Source organism: Fusarium poae, chromosome 3 (assembly GCF_019609905.1).
Source record: "Fusarium poae strain DAOMC 252244 chromosome 3, whole genome shotgun sequence".
Classification (NCBI taxonomy): Eukaryota; Fungi; Ascomycota; class Sordariomycetes; order Hypocreales; family Nectriaceae; genus Fusarium; species Fusarium poae.
The window spans coordinates 2,793,541-2,814,975 of NC_058401.1; the positions used below are offsets into that span (position 1 = coordinate 2,793,541).

General features: G+C 47.9%; 7 protein-coding genes and 1 non-coding gene across 8 annotated transcripts; 3 read left to right on the forward strand and 5 right to left on the reverse strand.

The window, feature by feature from the left end:
- Nucleotides 1-221: 221 nt before the first annotated feature.
- FPOAC1_008324 (uncharacterized protein) lies at nucleotides 222-605 on the reverse strand (the record flags this gene model as incomplete). Its single annotated transcript, XM_044852769.1, has 1 exon — nucleotides 222-605. One exon carries the CDS (start codon nucleotides 603-605, stop codon nucleotides 222-224), a length of 384 nt encoding a protein of 127 aa, XP_044705439.1.
- Nucleotides 606-1,879: 1,274 nt separating this feature from the next.
- Nucleotides 1,880-4,853, reverse strand: FPOAC1_008325 (uncharacterized protein; the record flags this gene model as incomplete). Its single annotated transcript, XM_044852770.1, has 3 exons — nucleotides 1,880-3,317; nucleotides 3,371-4,550; nucleotides 4,604-4,853. 3 exons carry the CDS (start codon nucleotides 4,851-4,853, stop codon nucleotides 1,880-1,882), a joined length of 2,868 nt encoding a protein of 955 aa, XP_044705440.1.
- A 1,813-nt stretch (nucleotides 4,854-6,666) lies between these two features.
- On the forward strand, nucleotides 6,667-9,558 carry FPOAC1_008326 (uncharacterized protein; the record flags this gene model as incomplete). The annotated part of the gene is made up of 3 exons (XM_044852771.1): nucleotides 6,667-7,296; nucleotides 7,343-7,714; nucleotides 7,765-9,558. 3 exons carry the CDS (start codon nucleotides 6,667-6,669, stop codon nucleotides 9,556-9,558), a joined length of 2,796 nt encoding a protein of 931 aa, XP_044705441.1.
- Nucleotides 9,559-10,038: 480 nt separating this feature from the next.
- FPOAC1_008327 lies at nucleotides 10,039-10,110 on the forward strand. Its single transcript has one exon. It is a non-coding gene; the product is annotated as a tRNA-Thr (tRNA).
- Nucleotides 10,111-10,986: 876 nt separating this feature from the next.
- Nucleotides 10,987-11,319, reverse strand: FPOAC1_008328 (uncharacterized protein; the record flags this gene model as incomplete). Its single annotated transcript, XM_044852772.1, has 2 exons — nucleotides 10,987-11,113; nucleotides 11,174-11,319. The coding sequence occupies 2 exons, from the start codon at nucleotides 11,317-11,319 to the stop codon at nucleotides 10,987-10,989; spliced, it is 273 nt and encodes a 90-aa protein (XP_044705442.1).
- A 1,538-nt stretch (nucleotides 11,320-12,857) lies between these two features.
- FPOAC1_008329 (uncharacterized protein) lies at nucleotides 12,858-14,324 on the forward strand (the record flags this gene model as incomplete). Its single annotated transcript, XM_044852773.1, has 3 exons — nucleotides 12,858-12,926; nucleotides 12,989-14,239; nucleotides 14,298-14,324. 3 exons carry the CDS (start codon nucleotides 12,858-12,860, stop codon nucleotides 14,322-14,324), a joined length of 1,347 nt encoding a protein of 448 aa, XP_044705443.1.
- Nucleotides 14,325-14,940: 616 nt separating this feature from the next.
- On the reverse strand, nucleotides 14,941-16,573 carry FPOAC1_008330 (uncharacterized protein; the record flags this gene model as incomplete). Its single annotated transcript, XM_044852774.1, has 5 exons — nucleotides 14,941-15,201; nucleotides 15,253-15,936; nucleotides 16,012-16,320; nucleotides 16,372-16,401; nucleotides 16,484-16,573. 5 exons carry the CDS (start codon nucleotides 16,571-16,573, stop codon nucleotides 14,941-14,943), a joined length of 1,374 nt encoding a protein of 457 aa, XP_044705444.1.
- A 2,264-nt stretch (nucleotides 16,574-18,837) lies between these two features.
- FPOAC1_008331 (uncharacterized protein) lies at nucleotides 18,838-20,452 on the reverse strand (the record flags this gene model as incomplete). Its single annotated transcript, XM_044852775.1, has 4 exons — nucleotides 18,838-18,881; nucleotides 19,108-19,546; nucleotides 19,604-19,882; nucleotides 19,949-20,452. The coding sequence occupies 4 exons, from the start codon at nucleotides 20,450-20,452 to the stop codon at nucleotides 18,838-18,840; spliced, it is 1,266 nt and encodes a 421-aa protein (XP_044705445.1).
- Between the last annotated feature and the right edge of the window lie 983 nt (nucleotides 20,453-21,435).

Genomic DNA, 21,435 nt, shown 5'->3' on the forward strand with positions numbered 1-21,435 from the left:
TAAAATGTGGAGGGTTACGGGGGCCAGACCGGGGAGGACCTGGGGTAAACGAACCCCGGAACGAAAACAACAACAAAGCATGTGTCTCTTAACCTAAGTCGGTTTCACCCTTCACCCTCCATGCTGCGATCTCCCAGGGACGTTTCGGGGATTGTCCAATAAGATTTCACCACAGTTACCTCTAGGAGGAACAGGCGTACATCGGAAGGGTAGGATTGTGTTCAGCACGAGGGGACTAAAAACGCCTCTTTCCGGATCTCAGGGCCGATTGAGGAAATCACGCGGCTCTCGTTTGACATGATCAATCTCGCATAACGACTTGGGCTGCGAATTAAACGATATTCGCGATTGTCGGTAGACGCCGGCTGTCGATGCGGTCCAAGGGACCCAGTGTCTTGGTAAATCTGGAGAAGATGTCCAGAATAATTGAGGGAATCAATCAGATCCCGGCCGTGTTCTGTAACGGGGAAGCGAAGGCTCTTGGTACTTGGCAGACCCATAGGATCTTCAGTAACTAGGTCAGAACGAGATTTTCGGTTATCGACAGGATGGGCCAAGGGAAAACGGGTCTCCACGTTGATGGTCCCGAAGATGCATTGTGCCATAACCGGGTAAAGCGGCGATTTTGGTAAGGGATCGTTCCGCAGTTGTGATCCAAACTGGTACAAGCAACAGAGACGTTGGATTGAAGAATAATAGAACTCCCTGAAGTGGCGCACGGATACGCGGGATGAACGCCGAGAGACACTTGCCGTGGTCGGCGATTATTTGCTGACAATGTCTCTTACTTGTCACCGCCTGGCGCCATCTGTACATTTTGAGTGCATCTCATATGACTAGATCAGGCTAGGTAGTACAGCCGTTGTAACCTCAATCTAAAAGGTTAAATGAAAGGTACACACCATGGTCGAGACGCTATGCGAAATACCCGAAAGGAGAGTTAGGAGAAAGATGGATGCAAGAGACAGCCTTTGATAAATCCAACTTCATGATGGGAAATAGCCTGAAGATAAGAAAAAAAGGAGGGCGAGCTGAAAGAACGAAACCGGATCAGGAAGTAGGTACCTAAGCAAGCTCCATAGAATAGAGTAAAATTTAGAGTCGGGATGGAGAAGGAACGACCCTTCGCTCCTCCCCACAATCTGTAACAGGTAGTCCCCGCCTTTGTTGCCACGAGGCAAGAGACACCTGCGTTAGCCTACCGCTCAGCTTTTGAGGTCTTACACCCTTGAAAACGCGATTCCAAGACACCATCTTTTGATTCCTTCAGTCGGTTTGTCGGCTACGGCTGGCAATTCCACACTTTTGCAATAATCATTTTACTTGTTGGTTAGAAAGTCTAGACCAATCGCATTAATTTAGCCTGCTGCTGTCTGTCCATCAAGAACTTCCCGGATATTGAGACTTTGGGGTGATGAATGTGGTTCGTATTTGTCCTGGTTGTCTACATTTGATTTGTCCACCACTGTATTAAGCAATACTTTTACAAACTTGATGTCTCAAAGCAGTTGCTATTTTTTGATACACGGCTTTCATTGACGGTAATTTACTCCAAATAACCGGCCAAAGTGAAACCACCGAGGTCTTTCAGCTGGCCTTCCCTAACTGTAGTGAACTAATTACATGGTTGACATGAACGTGCCGTGCCGTTGGTTCATACGCCTCCAAACTCCAGAGCAACCATCGACTCGACAATCAATACTTTTTTCCCTTCCGTAACAGGTAACACAATAAAGAAAACATAACAATTGTGACACAGAGCCGTTTCCCAAATAAAACATCTCCCAAATATGTGTCGGGTTAAATGATATCAGCAGCAAGTTTGACAAATTCCCCATCGAATCATGTCGGGGGACCTTTCACGTAACAACGGAAACCTTCAGACCTCTTCGGCCGGATCAAGAGCACCGCTCATAAGGGGGAGATCAGCCATGTTGTGGTCGTCAAGGTCCTCTTCCGAAATAGTGCTGCTTCCAGCTCCGCGTTCCAACTCCTCGATGCTGTCCAGCGCCCTAGCGAACTTTTCGCGTTCTCCCCTAAGCACTCCTCGCTTTGCTGCTGTGTTTGGGTCTTCTTCCATAAGCCTCTCGTAGACACTCTGGGAGTCAGCCCCACAAAGACCAAGTTTTCGGTCGAGATGGTACGGCAGTTGCCTTTGTATATGGGGAATCATCCCGTTTGTGATGTGCAACGCTATCGCGTCCGCGAACCTCAACGCTGCAAGGCGGTAGTACCCTCTAACGTAAGCTACAACCTCCAGCTCCCGCTCGAAGGAATCGGGCCCAAGCTTGATCATCTCGTTTTCGCGGCGCTTCTCATCAAGCACCCGCTTCTCCTCCGTGAGACTCTCCCAGGGGACAGGAGGTCGGCCATCTCCATAGCCCGCAGCCTGCATGCGCATCTGGTGGCGGTATCTCGTTAGTAAGATTTGCTCGTCTTTCTGGTATCTGCGGAAAGCTTCCTGGTTGACAGTAAACAAGCCATAAGTTTCTAGTCGATACACCACGTCAAGCGCCCCCATGGTCTCGCGGCGGCGGTCTTCAAGATAGTCTGCTAAGATCTTTTGACACTCCTGATAAATGAGTCGTTTGTTGAGCCGAGCGAACGAGGCGGCAAGGGCTTTCTCAAGCATAGTGTTCAGCAGGCTCATAACATGCTCGAGGAACGCTTTCATTGGCCCTGACCAAGGCTCGATTGCTTCTCGACACATGTCATTGTACACCTCTTCTGTGATAATGTCTGGAACACCAGCTCTAGTTTTGGCCTTTATCTCATCTCGCACTTGGCGAAGTGTTCTGAACCCTCTCCCAACGTTACTGAAAGGTGTAAAGGGGGCTGGGAATCCTTGCCGGCGCGGGGCCGGGGAGACAGAACCCACACTGGCCCTACTGTCCTCGGGCTTCAGCTGCGGACGAGAGGGGGTGCCTGCAGGAGCCTGTTCCATACGCATACGTTTCGAAGGTGTGATAGGAGGTGCCATCGCTCGTCGTTTGCTGGGCGTGTTGGGATTCGTTACCGTGACCACCGATCCGGTATCTGACTCATCGTCAGAGATGTCGACAACGGGGATGTCGCTGCTATCTTTGAGTGTAAACTTTGGTTTCATGTCTAGAAGACAGTCACGAAAGTTTTCCGGTAGCGGCACAAAGTATTTCGAGAACTCGGAAGGCTTCAACTGTGACCGGGCTAATTCACCAAACTCCATCACACTGGTCTGGACTTCCAGCTCGACATTGGACGGCAACTCCGGTAGCTTGCTAAGTTGTTCGACAATGTTACTCAGGTGTTCCCTGAGTGTTTGCTTGATTCGAGGTAGGCTTTTTACGATATGTTAGCTTATTCTTTGTAAACATGTACTTGTTAAACATACCTCTTTGCGAATTCCTGACCGAGTTTTTCGGATAAAAATGCTTTTAATTTCTCAACTCCACAGCGATCGGAGAAGTCGTGGAAGGTGGCAGGCCATCGCTCCATGGAGTGTTCAACGAAAACGACCTCTTCCCATTGCTTGAGTTCATCCAGGTCTTTCCCTTGAGGACGGGAGGTTATGAAGTAGCCTAAGCCAGTGGAATGGGCAGTCCCTCTCATGATGGCCAGCCACTGTTCATGGTTGCCACCTTCAGGGATCAGATCGGCCTTTGTCAATACACCAATTGTCCGGTTGAGGGCATTCAGTCTGCGAACTAAACCAAAGGTCGATGAGTTTTCGGCGTCGCTATTCATAGGCATAGAGCACATGATGATGGCCGAGGGGTGTTGAATGTACTCCTTGGACAGGTTTCTCACAACACTAACCAAATAATCGTCGCTCGCGTCGGCAGGGTTCTGGAAAATTCCAGGCATGTCGTAGAAGGACAAATCAGGGAGCTCTGGCCCTTTGATTTCAAGAGCAACAATGTTGGGCGAAAATTTGGCGGCAACAGTTTCAGAAGCCGCTTCGATGGGAGTGTTGACAGCGATGGAGCCAGAGCCTGGAACGAACAGCTCGGGACTCTTGTCGTCGTTGAGAATAGCTATTTGAGCCCAACGAAGAACATCCTCGATCTCGCCATGATCAACCATGGTCTTGAACTCATGGATGGCAGTCTGTCGCTTGCGCCATGGGAAGAAGGGGTCGTTGTTGGTGACATCACTCTCAGAGATTCGGCCACTAGGCGGAGGCTGGTACGAATATTCCTTGCGTAGCCATACCCTACAAGATGGATCATGGCTTCTTGAGACTCGGATGTGAAGGGGGCAGCGTGTGCAAGTACCCTCACTTCGGGGAAGCTCTAAGTTGGCAAGACCTGACATGAGACTGGATTTGCCGGCAGACTGATCGCCGACGAGCACGAGTTCGGGGAGTGGAACATCGTGAGAGACCCCCAGCTGCTGAAGCTCGCCCAGGGTATCGTTACAGGCTTTCAGTTTCTTTCCGATGTCCTGGAAAGAAGTTTGAAAGAAGCTTCCATCAGCCGGGATGCTGGTTGGGCTCTCAGCCACAGCGTTAGGTCGCATCCTCAATTCTCTGAGGAGAGGCTCAGGCTCAGTGGTACGTTCACTTGGGGTCGCTTCGAAAATGTGGTTAGCATATACCGATTGTGAGGGGAGATGAGATACCTACGAGCATCCGATCTACCATGCCTGTAAAAGGCCTGGTCAGGAGGAATGTGGTTTGTGCTACCGCCGTAACTCGACGCAGCTGAAGGGGCAGGAGGGGCGTCAAAATTGGAGGCTACTGATTCTGGGTAAGAATTATTGGTAGTAGAATCGGGATCTGGTTTGATAAAGTGGTTGTGACTCCGAGGTCCTCGACGCCTTGTTGGGTGGTGCATTGTGCTGGAGGAATGGCCGTGGTTGGTGCGTGAAGACATTGATGCAGTGATGGACAGCTGTCGTACAATATAAAATTTTACAATGCCGTATAAATAAACACAAAAAAGCGAAGTGAACTGGGCAGGTAAATGAGTGGATGAGTGGATGCTTGTTTCTTAGGTGAATGAATAGGTCTGGAGATGTGTTTGCTTTGAAGTTGGTTAATAAATAGTGATAGAGTCGGCTGCTAGAAATGAGTGGATTGGAACAGATATTATGATGAAAATGATGTATAGTCAATATGGAATGAGAGATGAAGTTAAAGATTTCCGACAGATGAGAAGTGGTATCACGACATGTCAATACAAAGACAAAGACTGAAAAGAAGTTGAATTGAGGATACTCCAGATTTGTTGCAATGCTGCGCGACGATTGGCGGTTGGCTGCCTGGGACGTGCTTGCTTCTTCCAACTGACGCTACCGTTGCTCTGGGGCAACACACTGTTTCGATAACGGTTGATAGAGCGTATGGGGTTCGATCAATATTCCAAAGATCAAAGATTTTCCTGTTGATGTCAAAATAATATGGGAACATCTACACATAAATAGGAGCTACTAGAGTGTATTTTCAATATCTCTTGATCGCGTTTTGGGTGTTGTCGTCGCGACTGTTCTTGCCCGTCCTAACAGTATTTAATGCTGGGTGGAGTTATTGCTATGAAGCCCCTGCTACTAAAGACAAAATAGGAGGTCGGGCTACATCTCAAGCAACTTTGTTGCAATTCCCCTGAACGTCACTTAAAACGTCTCCACAATGGCAAAGACACGCCAATCAATCCATTCCACTCCATCACTCTATCTTGACTGTTTGTTAACCTTAGGTGATGCCCTGGATCAAGATTCGCTATCAGAATGTGATTGATATACAACCAACCTCTTAAAAAAATGTTATAGGCGAGGACGTCATTGTTACAATAGACGAACTCTTGGTGAATATCACAGGTTATGTATCAGTATTTACTCCGTCACAAACCAGATCTTATAATGAGCAGCTGATCTAAGAAACATAGGACTGCTTGAACATACAATGGAATTAATTACATTACTTAAAACGCAATAAGTACATCTCCTTTCCACGCAGTGTTACAAGTAACAATCACAAAAGAACAATAGCCGTTACCGGATAGCGATTAAGGAATTTCATATCCGTAGTTAAGACTAAATGTTGGAGATTTATAAATCCCAAGTCATATTACTTATAAGGTTCGTAAAGAAAGGTACGACTGTGGAAAGCTGAACTAACGTTTTTCTGAAGGAATGATGAAAGCCATATGATGAGAAGAGTCAGATTACTAATAGAAGCATATAAGCCATATGTTGTGGAAATTCGACAGATACAATATTATGGAAAAAGGTGTGAGGTTGTAATAAGGTCGTGGCAACATATCTTAGTGTAGGCCACATCCGTCAATTGGTTGACGCTTTCTAAGCCAAGACAAATGTTCGGCTTGAGATCCGACCCAATTACAGGGAAAGGGCGACTTAAAACACAAATAACAAAAGTGGCAAGCTAACAGCAATTGTCTATTTGTTTACCTTAATCCCGAAGTAAGACTGCCAAACTCCGAAGGATTCCCTTGTAGCTTATTAGACATAACCGAACCCTGCAAAAACATCTTCAGACGTTGCAATGAAGCTTCTTAGTGCTTACGGCCCCCAGATATTTGCCTGTTTCGTCATGATCATCAACCACATATCTGCCTCGCCTTGGCTTGATAGTGGAATGGCAATCGTATTTAATGATCGATACTCCGCTTTGTCTTGATTTTGGCTGGCTAGGGCGATAGCCATATACCATCATCACTCATCGCGATGGCCTCGCAAACCCCCCAGACGCCATCATCTGGCGTCTCAGAGAACACTCAGAGAACATCACACCCCGCGGTCTCTGGGCGTCAAATCGGTGTCGCAACTATCCCCTATGATCGCCCCGTGGCCCTCATGACCTCAGGTGCCCCGCTGCTGAACCCACGCAGTTGCGTTACCTGTCGCAGGCGTCGAGTCCGATGTGACAAGACGATGCCATGTAGTAACTGCCGTCGGGCTCAGAGCGATTGTATGTACCCTGCGCCAGGCCGCGCGCCAAGGCAAATGCAGACGCACATCCAGACACGTTCTGCGCCAGTTTCAGGACATAGCGAGCGTGAGATGGATCTAATGGAACGCCTGCGAAAGCTTGAGGGCCTCGTCCATGAAATGAGTGGTCATGGAGCTGCGAGCGAAAACGACTTGGAAGCAAGCATAAACGAGTTACCAAAGCCTCAAGGTACCTCCAATGGCGGACAAAGCATAGTCGAAGCGACTCAAGAAAAAGTCCAGAAAGACACCCAGAATCTCTGTTTCTCACAAGTCAACAAGCAACTCGGTCGCCTGGTGCTTCATGATGGAGACTCAACCCCCAGATACGTCCACAGTGGCTTCTTTGTCAAACTCAACGATGAGGTAGTCATCTACTTTCTCATTTTACATCATCAGCTGACATCAGTAGCTTTCCGAAATTCGAAATGAAATGGAAATATTGAGTTCCCATGACGAGGAAGATGAATTTCAGGACGATACAACTCCTGAGCAATCGCCTCCTCAAAACTCTGGACCTGAGAACGACCATCACAGCTTTATTTTCGGCTACAACTCTTCTGATATTGATCTCCGGAGTCTTCATCCACTTTCTGCTCAGGGCTCATTCCTGTGGCAGATCTTTCTAGAGAACATCGAACCTCTTGTTAAGGTCCTACACATTCCCACTATGAGCAAACTCATGGCACAGGTAAGGCGTGGGGAGCACGATCTCCGTCCTGGTGACGAGGCACTTGTTTTCACCATCTATTATGCGGCTGTGGTTTCTTCGGAGAAACAAGAAGTAAGCTTCTATCCTATATGTATGACATGACCACTTCTGACATATTTAAGATTGAAACCAATCTTGGCGGTTCTCAATCTCACTTCATCTCTCAATTCCGTTTTGCACTTGAACAAGCCTTGGCTAAATCTAACCTTCTCAATACTACCAACATGGCCGTGTTGCAAGCCTTTGTCATCTACTTAACCGTAGTCAAGTGTCATGATGACAGTAAGTTCTGCTGGACTCTTACAAGCCTTTGCGTCCGAATGGCTCAAGCGCTCGGCCTCTATCGCGATGGTCAACAGTTGGGCCTACCGCCATTCGAGGTCGAGATGCGTCGTCGTCTCTGGTGGGCAATCGTCGCTCTTGATATCCGCTCAGCCGAGGAGATGGGTTCCGATCTTATTATAAGCGACAAGACCTATGACACTCAGCTTCCTTCTAATATTAACGATACTGATATTGATCCGTCTTTTACCGAGATACCTACTCCACGCCATGGTCGTACGGACTCGTCCATATGTCTAACACGATATGAGACGACTGCTCTGACACGTGGACTATTCGCAGCTGTAGCTCGTATGCAGCCTGTCGATCCTAAGAACGTTGAAAAAAGCCTCGAAGAGCGTGAGCATATGCTTGTTGAAGTCTACGAGCGCATGGAAGACAAGTTTCTCAAGCATACCATTAGGGAAGACGATCCCGTTTTTTGGGTTGCTTCTCTTATTTCGAGGATCATGATGGCCAAGGTCGGACTCCTCATCTATCAACCGGTTCTATTCCCAGGAACTGGTCCCGAGGCATCGCAAGAGGTCCGTAGTCGGCTGTGGCAGTCATGTATTGAGATCGTTGAGTACACTCATATTCTTAACGTCGACCCGTCCTGTAAGCAGTGGCGCTGGTTGTTCTTGACTTACCGACAATGGCACGCCATCGCCTATATGCTCCTTGAACTCTCCAAGCGACCATGGGGCATCAATTCAGAGCGTGCGTGGGAAGCTGCGCAGATCTTGGAATATGACCACCCGATCGAAGGCGCAAGTCACTCTGATCATACAGCTGTATGGATGCCCATCAAGAGACTCTTTACCAAAGCCAAACGCCATCGTGAAGCAGAACTTGTGCGCCTTCGCGCCAATCCAGACGCTGCCAGGCAACTTGATCGAGAGGATAAGCTAAAACCTGTGCTTGAACGCATTGGCCCTGCTCCTGGGATGGAGACGCGCCTGTCAGAGCTGAGAATCCGTTGGAGAAAAACTTTTCGACTGGGGGCCTTTTCTGATGATGCCCAGTATCAGAATATTCTACCGCACCCAGAGCAAAGCTCTACGTCCCGTGCACCTGCAGATACTGTGCCTCCAAACTTACAGCAACCACAACCAGATCCTATACAATTGGTAAATCCGCTTAGCTTTGATCCCAATACGTGGCAGCATTTACAAGCCGGAAACCCTGGTATAGAAATCTACTTTGAAGGAGGCAACTCGGACACACAGAATATTGGTGGCCTGTACGCTGGTGGAAATAGCTTGGGGAGTATGTCGAGCCTCGCCTCACCCGCCGTATCTGGAGCAGCCTCTACGTATCTAGCCGATAATGACCATCAGATAATTGGGGGCAATCTTTCACCCTGGCCTGACTCGGATATCTTTCATCACGCTCAAGACCCAGGCTCTTTGGGGGACATGGACAACACTTTCCAAGCCAACAATCTACCATCTGCTGGTCTTGACTTGAACATGGATCCTGGCGAGATTGACGATATAGATTGGAAGAACTGGGATGAGGCACTCAAAAGTCTTAACAGGCCGAATATGGGCCAGGTGGGAGCCGCCGGACAAGGAAGCTGGGGAGGGATGTGAGATTTGGCCCTATCGATTTGAACTATCAGACAACATAATGATGTACGAGACTTGATGGCTTAGAAGAATTTCCCTGCCTGGTGTATCGAGCTTACACAGGCACGATAGATTATAGGGAACAAACAACGTCTTTCTATTTATCCAAATAATCAACTGCGTAATACCATGTGCACTTCAGTATACAGAACTGTATCTTTGAGAGGATTTCGAGGGTCTTTTAGGACAATAATTTCAACTAGTTACTAAGCTTGGACTTGCCATAGAACATGTCCATCTTCTGCTTTCTTTTCCACACTCAAGTCATTGCACTCCTCACTGCCATCCGCTATGGTGCATCCCCTTTAAGGAAATACGTTTTGGTCATGGGCTTTCCCTGCTTGGGTACTAAGTTTTAAGCAGAAATCAACTTGATTTATGATGTTTAGAAATCCCTCAGACATCGAAGCAAGCCTCCAAACTTGCCTTCAAGTTGCTAAGCAAGCCCCGTTGGCTCAGTGGTAAAGCGTATCACTAGTAATGATAAGATCACTGGTTCGATTCCAGTACGGGGCAAGTAACATGATGTTTTGACCTTTTTGCTGATTTCCTGAGTCACTTATGATGTTCTAATAGCACCAAACGATATCCGGGACCAGTATTCTTTCCATTGATAGAGAATCCAGAAATTTTGAGATCACGGTTATAGACTAGGAGATCTTAGGGTGGTGTCCTGAGTATTGGGAGTTTTTTACTTGAACGGTTGCTGGCGAACATCGAACTGAATGGCTAGAGCTGGCAAATAGCACCATGCAGGTTTATGTGCAAGAGTACCTGATGATGCAGAAAATCCGCAACATTTTGTTTGGTGGGTGTTACTATTATCTAGTTAGCAGGTAGGTAATTTAGGTAGCCTACCATAGGTACCTTGGCAGGTTGAAAGTCACTCAAGACAGGAAATTTGATGGTGTAAGTTTCTCAGTGGATAAAATAGTCCACACTAGATTTGGATTGTGGTATATAACCTACCTACCTAGGTTAAGTAAACATAAAGATGTCTTGATAGTCAATCAAGTAAGTCATATTACCCAGGCTGATACATGTTGTTAACATATATCAAACCAAATGTTTGTTCAATTGCTGTCAAGGGTGAAATAATATTAGGTCGAATCAGCATTAAGGAGCTCTAGTAAAATTCAAACTCATAGTTCAGTATCACAAACAAACCAAGCATCAATAAAGCAAGTCATCACAAATGTACAACAATAGTAGTGGGTCTATAATGGGGGTTGCCCGTTAATTTCCATCAATTCATGTTGCAATTTTACAGGCTAACTTGAACAGAGAAATCAAAGATGCCTGTTTGCCTGCTTACTCGTTGCCTATCAATACTTTGTTCTTTCGACCGAGTATCACCACAACTCAATGCGCAATAATTGACACCATCTTGATCTACTTTGTGGGCGGCTTCATGCCTGTAGACTCGCCAGACGCATCGAGAGCCGCGGGTTTGCCTCCTCTGTAGAACCAGAAGAAAGTGGCGCCGATGAGGACAGCGCCAGCACCGAGCAACTTGTTGCTAAAAAGAACAAAACATCAGCACATAATCCTCCTTTGAGGGGGTTTTGTTCATGCTCACTGGTCACGACTCTGCTGCGGCGGCTTGGCTTGGTAGGGTTCGGTGTCGCGGAGGATGCTCGAGGTGCGGAGACTTCGCTGAGCCGCCGCGGGAAGAGGTCGAAGGGCGACGGTGGAACGGACGACGCGCGTAACCAGGGGAGACATTGTGGCAGTCAAAATACTTTTATCTGATCGAAGTCGTAGCTTTCTTTGTCTGCTTGGACCCGGAGCTCTGATGGAGAATGGAAGGGAGGATGAACGGAGCTAAGTATCAAGAAGAACAACTCCACTCTACCCGAAGCTCTTGAGGAAAGAGAAAGAGGGGATGGTCTGAGATGCACTTTGCGGGGTGTATTTTCGCCGTCATTGATTGATGTGAGACGTCCATGATGAACATGCAGATTCTCTTAGAGGTCACATTGTGGTATTTGGAGAAAGGTTGTAAGCAGCCACAGTACCGTAAAGGGACTTGAGCAGTACTTTCTCCTCCCCCGGATTTTCCCCAGATGGAAATTCAGGGTTGTAGCGGCTATGCCGTGCCCCTGATTTGGCCCGGGCTTGGGCTTCTTTGCTCTTTGGTTGGATCAACATGTCTTGACTTTGAGGCAAAGTGCGGAGATGCAAACACAAAATCGGCTGATGAGTGTTGCATTGGTTGACTGACTGCATGCATTTTTGTTGATTTATTCACCGCTTTATCCATAACAGCGATGCATTTCAGTAACAAATGGCTCTGGTTTGATCATGATATGTGCTATGGCGATGTTCAAAGTTGGTTTAATTCTAGATATGAAGAGGTCGAGAATGGATCCATCTCTTGTCGATGAATCCACTTTCTAGCAGGGGTCTATTGCTCGGCAGCTAACCTAACGACTGATGTTCCTAGGCTAATATCAACCCCACTCATGCTTGGAAGATCTCAAGATGAAGTTCACGATGCGAAAATGACATGATTGAAGAATCATTCCACAAATTCATGATTAATTCGAAACATTATCTATATTCCATATTTAAAAAAAAAAATACACATCATCTCTACATACTCCATACAGTATTATTGGGTTCACTTGTCCACCAAAAACACAAACGTGTTGGCAATCTACAGTACTGACGGGCTATTGTTTCTTCTAGGACAAGCTATTCTTTAATTTCTGTCATTCCCTTGATCAAGAATTCAAAGCAATACGCTAATTTCGAGGAGGGCTTCTTCTCAGTGTATGAGACAATTCTGACAGAGATATGTTTCAGATAGAAATGCCGAATTACTTGGTTGAAGTGGGCTCAAATCTTGGTGACACATGACGATGAGTTATGACGCCAGCTCTTAGAAGATGTCACAGCTCCAAGCAAGCTCCTCGATGGACTAGGCAGACAGCTAACCAGACTTATTAGCCGCCACCAGATGTTTAGGTTAACATTCCCATCAAAGATCTATGTTTACAAGAGTACAGGGTAAGCCCCTCACCAATTGAACCTGATAGGAACCCCTATTTCCCACGTGCAGAATCAGAAGAATCCACCCCCACCATCAAAGCCAAAGCAATTCATAGTTTCCCTATTCGGTGACCGCCTTTAATTCTCCAAGTGTCCCCTCCACTTCAAACATCCCCCAGCAAGATCCAAAGCTCAACGCAATTCCTGACACGAGCTTCTTCTCCCTCTCTCCCCTTCAAATCCTTTCACTCCACACTCACACAACAATCATGTCTCTTCACGTTCCCATGACCCATCGCTCCAGAGACCTGAGCGGTGCCACAAAGGCCGTTATCCTGGTATGGCTTGACCGTTCCCTCTAACACGCTGCTGATGGGTTACTAATCGCTTCAATTTATAGGTCGGTGGTCCTTCTCGAGGAACCCGTTTCCGTCCTCTGTCTCTCGATTTGCCCAAGCCTCTGTTCGAAGTCGCTGGCCACCCCATCATCTGGCACTGCCTCTCCTCCGTCGCCCGCGTTCCCAACAAGCAGATCCAAGAGGTCTACATCATCGGCTACTACGACGAATCCGTCTTCCGCGACTTCATTAAGGACTCTGCCAAGGAGTTCCCCGGTATTACCATCAAGTACCTGCGCGAGTACGAGGCTCTTGGAACTGCCGGTGGTCTCTATCACTTCCGTGACGCAATCCTCAAGGGCCGCCCCGAGCGCCTCTTTGTCCTCAACGCCGATGTCTGCTGCTCTTTCCCTCTCGATGAAATGCTCAAGCTCTTCAACGACAAGGATGCCGAGGCTGTTATCCTTGGAACCCGTGTGAGCGACGAGGCTGCCACAAACTTTGGTTGCATCGTTTCCGACTCTCACACGCGTCGTGTTCTTCACTACGTCGAGAAGCCCGAGTCGCGTATCAGCAACCTCATCAACTGTGGTGTTTACCTCTTCTCCACCGAGGCCATCTTCCCCTCTATTCGATCCGCCATCAAGCGCCGTCTCGACCGCCCTTCTCGTCTCGTCTCGTACCCCTCTTCCGATAACCTCGAGAACAGCTACATCGCCCAAAACGACGACGACGACGACGAGGAGAAGAAGCGCGAGGTCATTCGCCTGGAGCAGGATATCCTTTCCGACATGGCCGACAGCAAGCAGTTCTACGTCTACGAGACCAAGGACTTTTGGCGCCAGATCAAGACTGCTGGCTCCGCTGTTCCTGCCAACGCCCTCTACCTTCAGAAGGCTGCCCAGTCTGAATCCAGCTCCGAGCTCGCCACCCCCAGCGCCAACATCGTCCCTCCTGTTTTCATTCACCCTACCGCTCAAGTCCACCCCACTGCCAAGCTTGGCCCCAACGTGAGCATTGGACCCCGCGTCGTTGTTGGCGCCGGTGCCCGTATCAAGGAAAGTATCGTTCTTGAGGACTCTGAGATCAAGCATGATGCCTGCGTTCTCTACTCTATCATTGGCTGGGGTAGCCGCGTTGGTGCCTGGGCTCGTGTCGAGGGTACCCCTACCCCTGTTGGCAGCCACTCAACCAGCATTATCAAGAATGGTGTCAAGGTGCAGAGCATTACCATCCTGGGCAAGGACTGTGGTGTTGGTGACGAAGTCCGCGTTCAGAACTGTGTCTGTTTGCCGTACAAGGAGCTGAAGAGGGTACGTTACCCCAGATATCAACACGCGCAAATGATCGCTCTGCTAACAAAATCTATAGGATGTTGTCAATGAAGTCATTATGTAAAGCAATATTGTCTCTACACTAGATTAGATTGGTGCAAAAGTTTGCGATCGTTCCCGCATGCTAGGCGTCGGATATCTACAAGCTGAGGTCATCAAAACGTAATGGAGGATGTATATAGGAGTAATTTCCAGGGAGTGTCCAGGGAACAAATAAACATGGTCCTTTTTGGACCGCTGCAGCGAGACGGCTGACGCTAAGAAACACAAATCCTGCATAGGCTTTTTATATTTGTTCAACCCTCTTCTCGCCATATTTCCCCCAAACCGGGAGTCAAGCTTCATCAGAAGCACCGCTCCCGTTATGTCTAGTCTCTATCTAAAGCCAAGTTATCTAACCGGGGTATTCTTTCATGCCTCAATCTTCGAGGCAAATGTATTCTTTCTTTTCCACCATCTAACATATCCGAGCCTGCCGATGGGGAAATGACTTATTTCTCAGATCCAACGGTGGGCTTATTTTATCTATTTGGAAAATGTACCAAGGAGATTCAAGGGATATAATACTGCTGCGCAGAGTTGCGTGATTCGTATCTTCGTTCGACTTCATAACTGAAATTTTGAATGCGACTGGCTTCGTACTTGAGTCTATGACATGACAAGTCCAATTTACCGAATAATCAATCGTCTCTCTTGAAGTTAGATCGGCTCGGCGTCCTAGGTAGCAGAGGTGTGCTTGGCCGGCTTGTAGTCAAGCCCAATGGGCTTTCCATAGGGTTGAGGCTCAGACGGCTTACCGCCAGGTTGCGTGGGGTCTGAGTTGGTTCGATGGCTGGCTTTTCGAAACTATGAATCTGAATTGGCGGAGGACGTCGGATATTACGATCCGAACCATTGTAGATCCAAGTTGACAGCAGAACGAGGAATGTACCAAAGAGAAACTACAGACCGTGTTAGTACCCCTGATTCCTGATTCGTCAACCACGACTTACTGTTGCTGATACTTCGAACTGGAACAGCATCATGCTGATCAGGAAGCTGATGACGATACTGATACTTGTCGCAAAGTTCTTGACAATGTTGTCAGTATCGCGAATTACTACGCTTGCCAACATGCCGCCGGCTGCTTGCAATACAACAGCGCTCCACACGACCCAGTTATAGCCCTCAAAAAAACCATGCTCGCTGATGCCTTCGCCATCCTGCCAAATGACACCTCCTAGACCTGCAGCGAAGATGGAGTAGAAGCTTAGTTGGACATTGCGGATCCAAACACTGGCTTGGGTGGGGCTCTCCTTGAGGAGCTTCTCGAAATAAACGCCGGTCAAGCCCGATACTGTAGCGGCCACCAAAACCGAGACCAAACCAACCGAGTAATTCATGAGAGGGTCCAGAGGCGGTAAATCATGGTCGATTCCTTCGTAGGTAGCAGAACGTTTGGCGAATTGGTTGGTCTGGCTGTTGTCGATGGGAGCATGACCCAGCTCGTGAAGCGAACGAGGAAAGAAATGGTCCGTCATATGGCGGAGGGGAATGCTGGAAGAGCTCGGTGATGAATCGACCTGAGGAAGGGAGACGACGCATACGCCAAGAGTGAGAATGATGAGAGCGAGCCATCGTTTAGGTCCCAAGTTTCGACGCAGCAGGACGACACTGAAGAGGGCAGTGATGAGAATCTTGTCATAGAGTCAGCACTTTTTATGCATCTCGGATTTTGGCAAGACTCAGCGCCAATATGCAGTGAGACATACCTTGAGCTGATACAGCACTTGAAAGTGCACCGCATCCAAGTTTCCAATGGCAACATACTGCAGCATATTTTGCAGGGTATAAAATGCAGCAGTCAAAGCAAGCTTCCACCCATCGCCGGCAAAAACCGAATTATAGATTTGCTCGAAAAGAACTGTTGCGGGTGTCGTAGGAGCCAGGGTCTTGGAGGTATCGTATATAGCCAAGGAAAGTGAGACAGCAAGCTTGATAATCTCATTGAGAAAAACGGCAGTCGAAGTGAAGTAACGATGGTCACCAGAGGGTGGCATAACGCGGGAATAGTGCATGATCTGTGAACAGTGTTAGCAGGGTTCCAAAGATTATGTCGTGACAAAGCTCACCAAGATGAGGGCTGAGTTTTGAAAGGTCAACTAGGATAACATGTTAGCACTTCGTTGTACAGAATTGGCATCCTACCACGATCATGATAGGATACTGACGGGAAGAGCGTACTGTTGTCAAAGCCCATTGCTTTTTGTTTAGACCCAGAAAGACAGCCTGACTAGCAGGCGAGCCCTTAGGGAAAGCCTCTAGAATCGCCATTGTAAATTCGAGAGTAAAGACGATCAGAGGAGACGAATAAAAAAAGGAGCGTGTTTGTTAAGTAAAGGCAGCGAATTGAAGTATAATGCGCTCTGAAACCACGAGATGGGTCCTTTGCGACGCTGTCTAGGAGTACAATGCAATGCGACGGTAGGCGATATGCAAATGCTTTGCGATGGCTTGTGTGCTAATCAACCGAATTGACGACCCGCAAATATTTTATGCTCGCTTCGACGTAATGGGGGAATTTATAAATTCATATAACTCCGGGTATCGTAATGCCGACTTGGAGTCTATATTTGCAATTATTGTCGTTGGAAGTCTCAAAGGCCCCTCTGCGATCGCAAGCGTGCTGCCGCCAAGGCTCGGGAGCCAAATGTCTTGGAAAGTATCGTCAACTGCCAGTTCAACGTCGTGTGTCCGTGCTCGCTTTTCGGGTATCGAAGCCAGGATTTGCTGGATAATATGTTGGGGAGAAGTAATGATGTAAAATGAAAGAAATGAATTTGGAGAGGAGAGAAAGGGAAAAAGAGGCGGGGAGCACCAACTTCAAAAAAGGAAGTCTCCGTTCTGGGGAGGTAGGATACAATAACCCTTTGGGGTAGTAAAAAGAAGAAAAGAAACACCACAGCAAGCCAATGGCCGACTAATTGACTGATACTCTGACCCCTTGCATTGTACTGCTGTAGTTTCTGAACTTCACTTTGTATTTTCGTCTTAAAATAGGAGACCATGAGCATTGCTTTGCCCAGCCCAGCCCAGCCAGGTATGGTAGGAAGACATGTGGCATGGCATTGGTTTCCACTCCACTAGCAGCTAAGCTAAGCTCTGTGTGGTAGCGGGGCGGGCGGGGGCTATAGAAGAAATCAGGGGCATTACCACCACTAAATGTTGGTGCCGGACCAGTGACTCCTCGTTGGATGTGTAGGTTCCATTAGTTTGTTTCTCAGCTCGCAGAACAAGGCTCTTTCTTATACGCCACATCCAATAATGAAGCTTTATATCAAATACGAGATACATTGACACTTTGAATACGATGGCCGCAATACTAATTCTCAAAAGTTCAGCATTGACCTGGTAGATATGCAATGAATGACCAACCAACAACAGCTTTAAACTCACTTTATTCCCCCCTGTTCAGTCCAAGTTAGCCCCGGCCCCTTACTATCCCTGCCCATGTAACCCGACCCTTTTTCAGGAACAAGGAAAAAGCTTTCCAATGCGGATATCGGTGGTCGATCTTTGTTGTCTTGGCTTTTTCGGCATATACATACAGTCAAAAATGACCATGGCTGGTGATGGTCCTCCATCGTCTATCTCATCTCGTCTCGTTTCGATAAACTCGCAGATGTATCCACGGATAGATGTCGGCAACCTGATCCACAGGCAGTGTTTCAAGGTTCATCCCTGTTGAAAGGCCAACGAATTTACCTATAACCAACACCTGAACCACCAAAGAGTAACCTGAGTAAACAGCGTTGAAGTTGTGAGTGTGACTCCTTTTTAAGAGGACTATACTACCTATTCATGTCAAGAATTCAGGTCACCTTCCGAACCCATATTACTGTTCTCATCCGTGCCAATATCAATATTCTTCGACCTAACAAGTTCCTTCATATCTCTGATCTCCAACTAAATTCGTCTTTTCTATCCCTGGTTCCGATCCACCGGTGCCGATCGTCATCCAAACCCCACAGACGTCGTCCACTCCACTACCTACCTATGCATTGTCGTTACAGGTCTTTCATCATGAACAGATCCAAACCCAGCTGCTCTGTTCTGTCTGTTTCATTTTGTTTCATACGTCATTACACAAGAAATAACCAGAGGGGTTGGGTGATTTACAGCTGATGTTTTCAACTCATTGATGTAAATGCAATCATATACCCGGATATCTACCTAGCAAGGTCGACGTCATTTGTTCAACGCTTTTGCTTCATGTCTGAGATGGTGACGTACAGCGTGCATGTCAGGCATATCCATCCTGCAGCACCACCAGCCACGTCGACATCCATAGCTGTTCATTCTCATGCCAAACGCACGCTGCAGGCGTCGTGAAACCTACCCATTCCAAGTGTGACATCTGCCGTTGCCCGATGCAGGCGCCTTTTTTTCTCGGGCCCAGCCATAGGCAATACAAAACATTGTCTCAGCTCTCAAGAACACGCTCGTAATACATCACTTTTCTCACCGCTTGGCCTCGCTCACTTCTTATGGGTAGCTCGTCTTGTATTGTGAATACAACAGCAGATATCATGTGCTGCCTACCTGTGCTGTACTGCCTCGACGTGCGCGGCGGTGAACCCAACTAATAGCAAAAGTACGGTACGGTACACATGTTAGACCTTATACCTTAATCTTTACCTGACCCTTCATCCCGTCATGCAAGCAACTGAAATCGGTATTCCATCCAAATCCTAAATCATCAGATAGTGTCTTTCGCCAGAACCAAAAAAATGAGCATCCGGCACCCCCATTCATCCTGCCCATCCATGTGTTGCCCGAAATCAACTTCGGGCTCTTGCTCTGCGCACCTACATCCTGGGCCATTAAGTCCCAGGCCTCGAGCAGCGCCGCCATAGCCTCGCAGGCATCCCCCTTCGAATTTGCACTGCCGTTCAAGTTAGAGTTGTCAAAGTTATTCATGCACTTCTCACTGTTTCGGCGCTCAGTTTGAGTGTCGCCGTCGTGTTGAGAGCTGAGCTGGGTTTCCTTAGTGCGGAAGTGCCAGACACTCTCTTGAGACAGAGACATGCTGGCACTCAGGCTGTGCAGTGGGGCGTCGCCTGCATTGTCGAGATGATCAAAGAATGCAACCTGGTTAAGGCTGCGGAAGAAAGCGAGTGATCCAATCTCGAATGAGGGGGAGAGACTGTTTCCATGAATGTCAGCTAGCCAAGATGCAAAGCACTCGCTGAGCCAAGATGATCTCTCGCCTTCATCCTGGGCTCTAGGAACATGGGACGCCTCGTTCTGCAGCTCATTAGTCGCCGAGTAGCTTCGATCGCTGGGGCGGCTCTCCTAGATGACCCGCGACCTCAGCTTGTCGCTGCCCTCGTCTACCAAGTCTTCAAAACCGTCATCCAATGGGTCGGACTGCGTGAGTAGGTTTGCAACGTTCTCAACAAGCCATGCGACATCGGCTTCCTTATGGAGCAGCTCCGGATGCTTTTGAAAGAATGATTTGATTTGGGGAGATAGAGGAGACAGGTTGGCCTGACCAAAAGCAGCTCGGCTAGACCCGTAGGCGATGCCATTGTCTCGCATGAAACGAAAGACATCAAAATGGATGTTTTGGGCTAGCTGAGCCTGTATGAAATCAGCGCCTGGTTATCTGCCGCATCTCTCCAACTGCTTATCCGACTGTGTACTTACACCTGGATCGACTTTCAAAAACCATTCATAGTCTTTGAGACATCGCTCTTTGGCAAAAGGAGCTGAGATCCATCGGTTCATTTGGTGGATATTGGCGATAGTATTGAGAGCTGCAGAGCCTTTGCCCAGGTTGGTGTTCGTAGAGACGGAATGCTGGAACAAGTCAACCCATCCCGGGTCGTTCCAGTTCTCTTCGGGAATGACCTCGAAAATACAAGTGGCGTTGGTAGCATTGGTAACCGAATCCTTGAATGCCTCTGAGAGATCCTGGACACTGAAGAAGACCCAATCGTGGAGGAAGCGGTTGTTGAACTTGTCATCAAATTCCTTGATGCTGAAAAGGGTAGCGTTGATGTCGTTATCCTTAACCAAAGCCACCAAGGCTGCCTTGACAGGAATATCATCAGCAGACAGAGACGACGCAGATCCAACGACGATGAGAGCGAAGTAAAAGAGAGCAACCGTCCCTGCCCACCAGAGAGTGGAACCAGGGGTCTTTGCCATGATGGGGGATGATATGGAGTCAAGTGCTCAGATGATTTGATCAAATGTATAAGGAGATGTGTGAAGTGTCAAGGGTTGCAAGGACGAACAGACCAGGACGTTGGCTGACCAGATGAGCAAGGTGAATAAACGCAAAAACCGCGAGAAGAAAGTAAGAAAGGAATGTAAGGGCACCTTAGGTACCGAGAAGAACAACGTCTCAGACGTGAGATAGGAGCTTGTGATTGTTGTCGATTCAGATGTTAAAGTAGATGGATGCAATGAATCAAAAGGATGATGAATAGGAATAATAGAAGAATAGGATTGGCAAAAGGCAAAAGGCAAAGGAACAAAAGAGGGGCCAAACCCGATTAGCCGGGCAGTCTATCAAGATTACCTCAGGTATTGTGTCCTCAGGCGAGAATAGGTAGGTAGGTAGGAAGATGCAAGTTGGCAGGTGATTCAATGTGCAGGTGGCAGCTGCTGCGAGCAGTGCAATACCAGTTCTGATCCACACTCGCCTAAAGTTGAGCCTCATGTTATGAAAAGGCAGGCAGGGAGCTCCTTCAATACTCCCGACCTGCTTGCCCGGAAGAAAAGATCCGAGTCACTTCAGAAACAACAACAGCGTGGGGGTGGTGATGCACTCGTTTGCGTACTGACGATGCCATCATCTTTCTCCCTCGTCTGCAAACAATATCCATCCCATGTGACCACTCCCCACGAGAAAAAAAAGACTTGGCTCTTTTTGTGTGACCAACAGCAAACTGGAAAGAAATAACAAAAAAGATAACGATGTGTCGAGAAATCACTTCACTCATGCAGCAATGGCATTTGCCATCAACTTCACCAATCAATACACTCTTCAGCATAGCACGGCATGGTTGTGATTGCATGCCCTCATTAACCAGGCGCTCTTTCGTATCAACCAGCACCAACAGTGATCTATCGCCCGTCCTCCAGGTTCGCACCGCTTGACTGTCCCCAATAGATAAGCCCTCAAC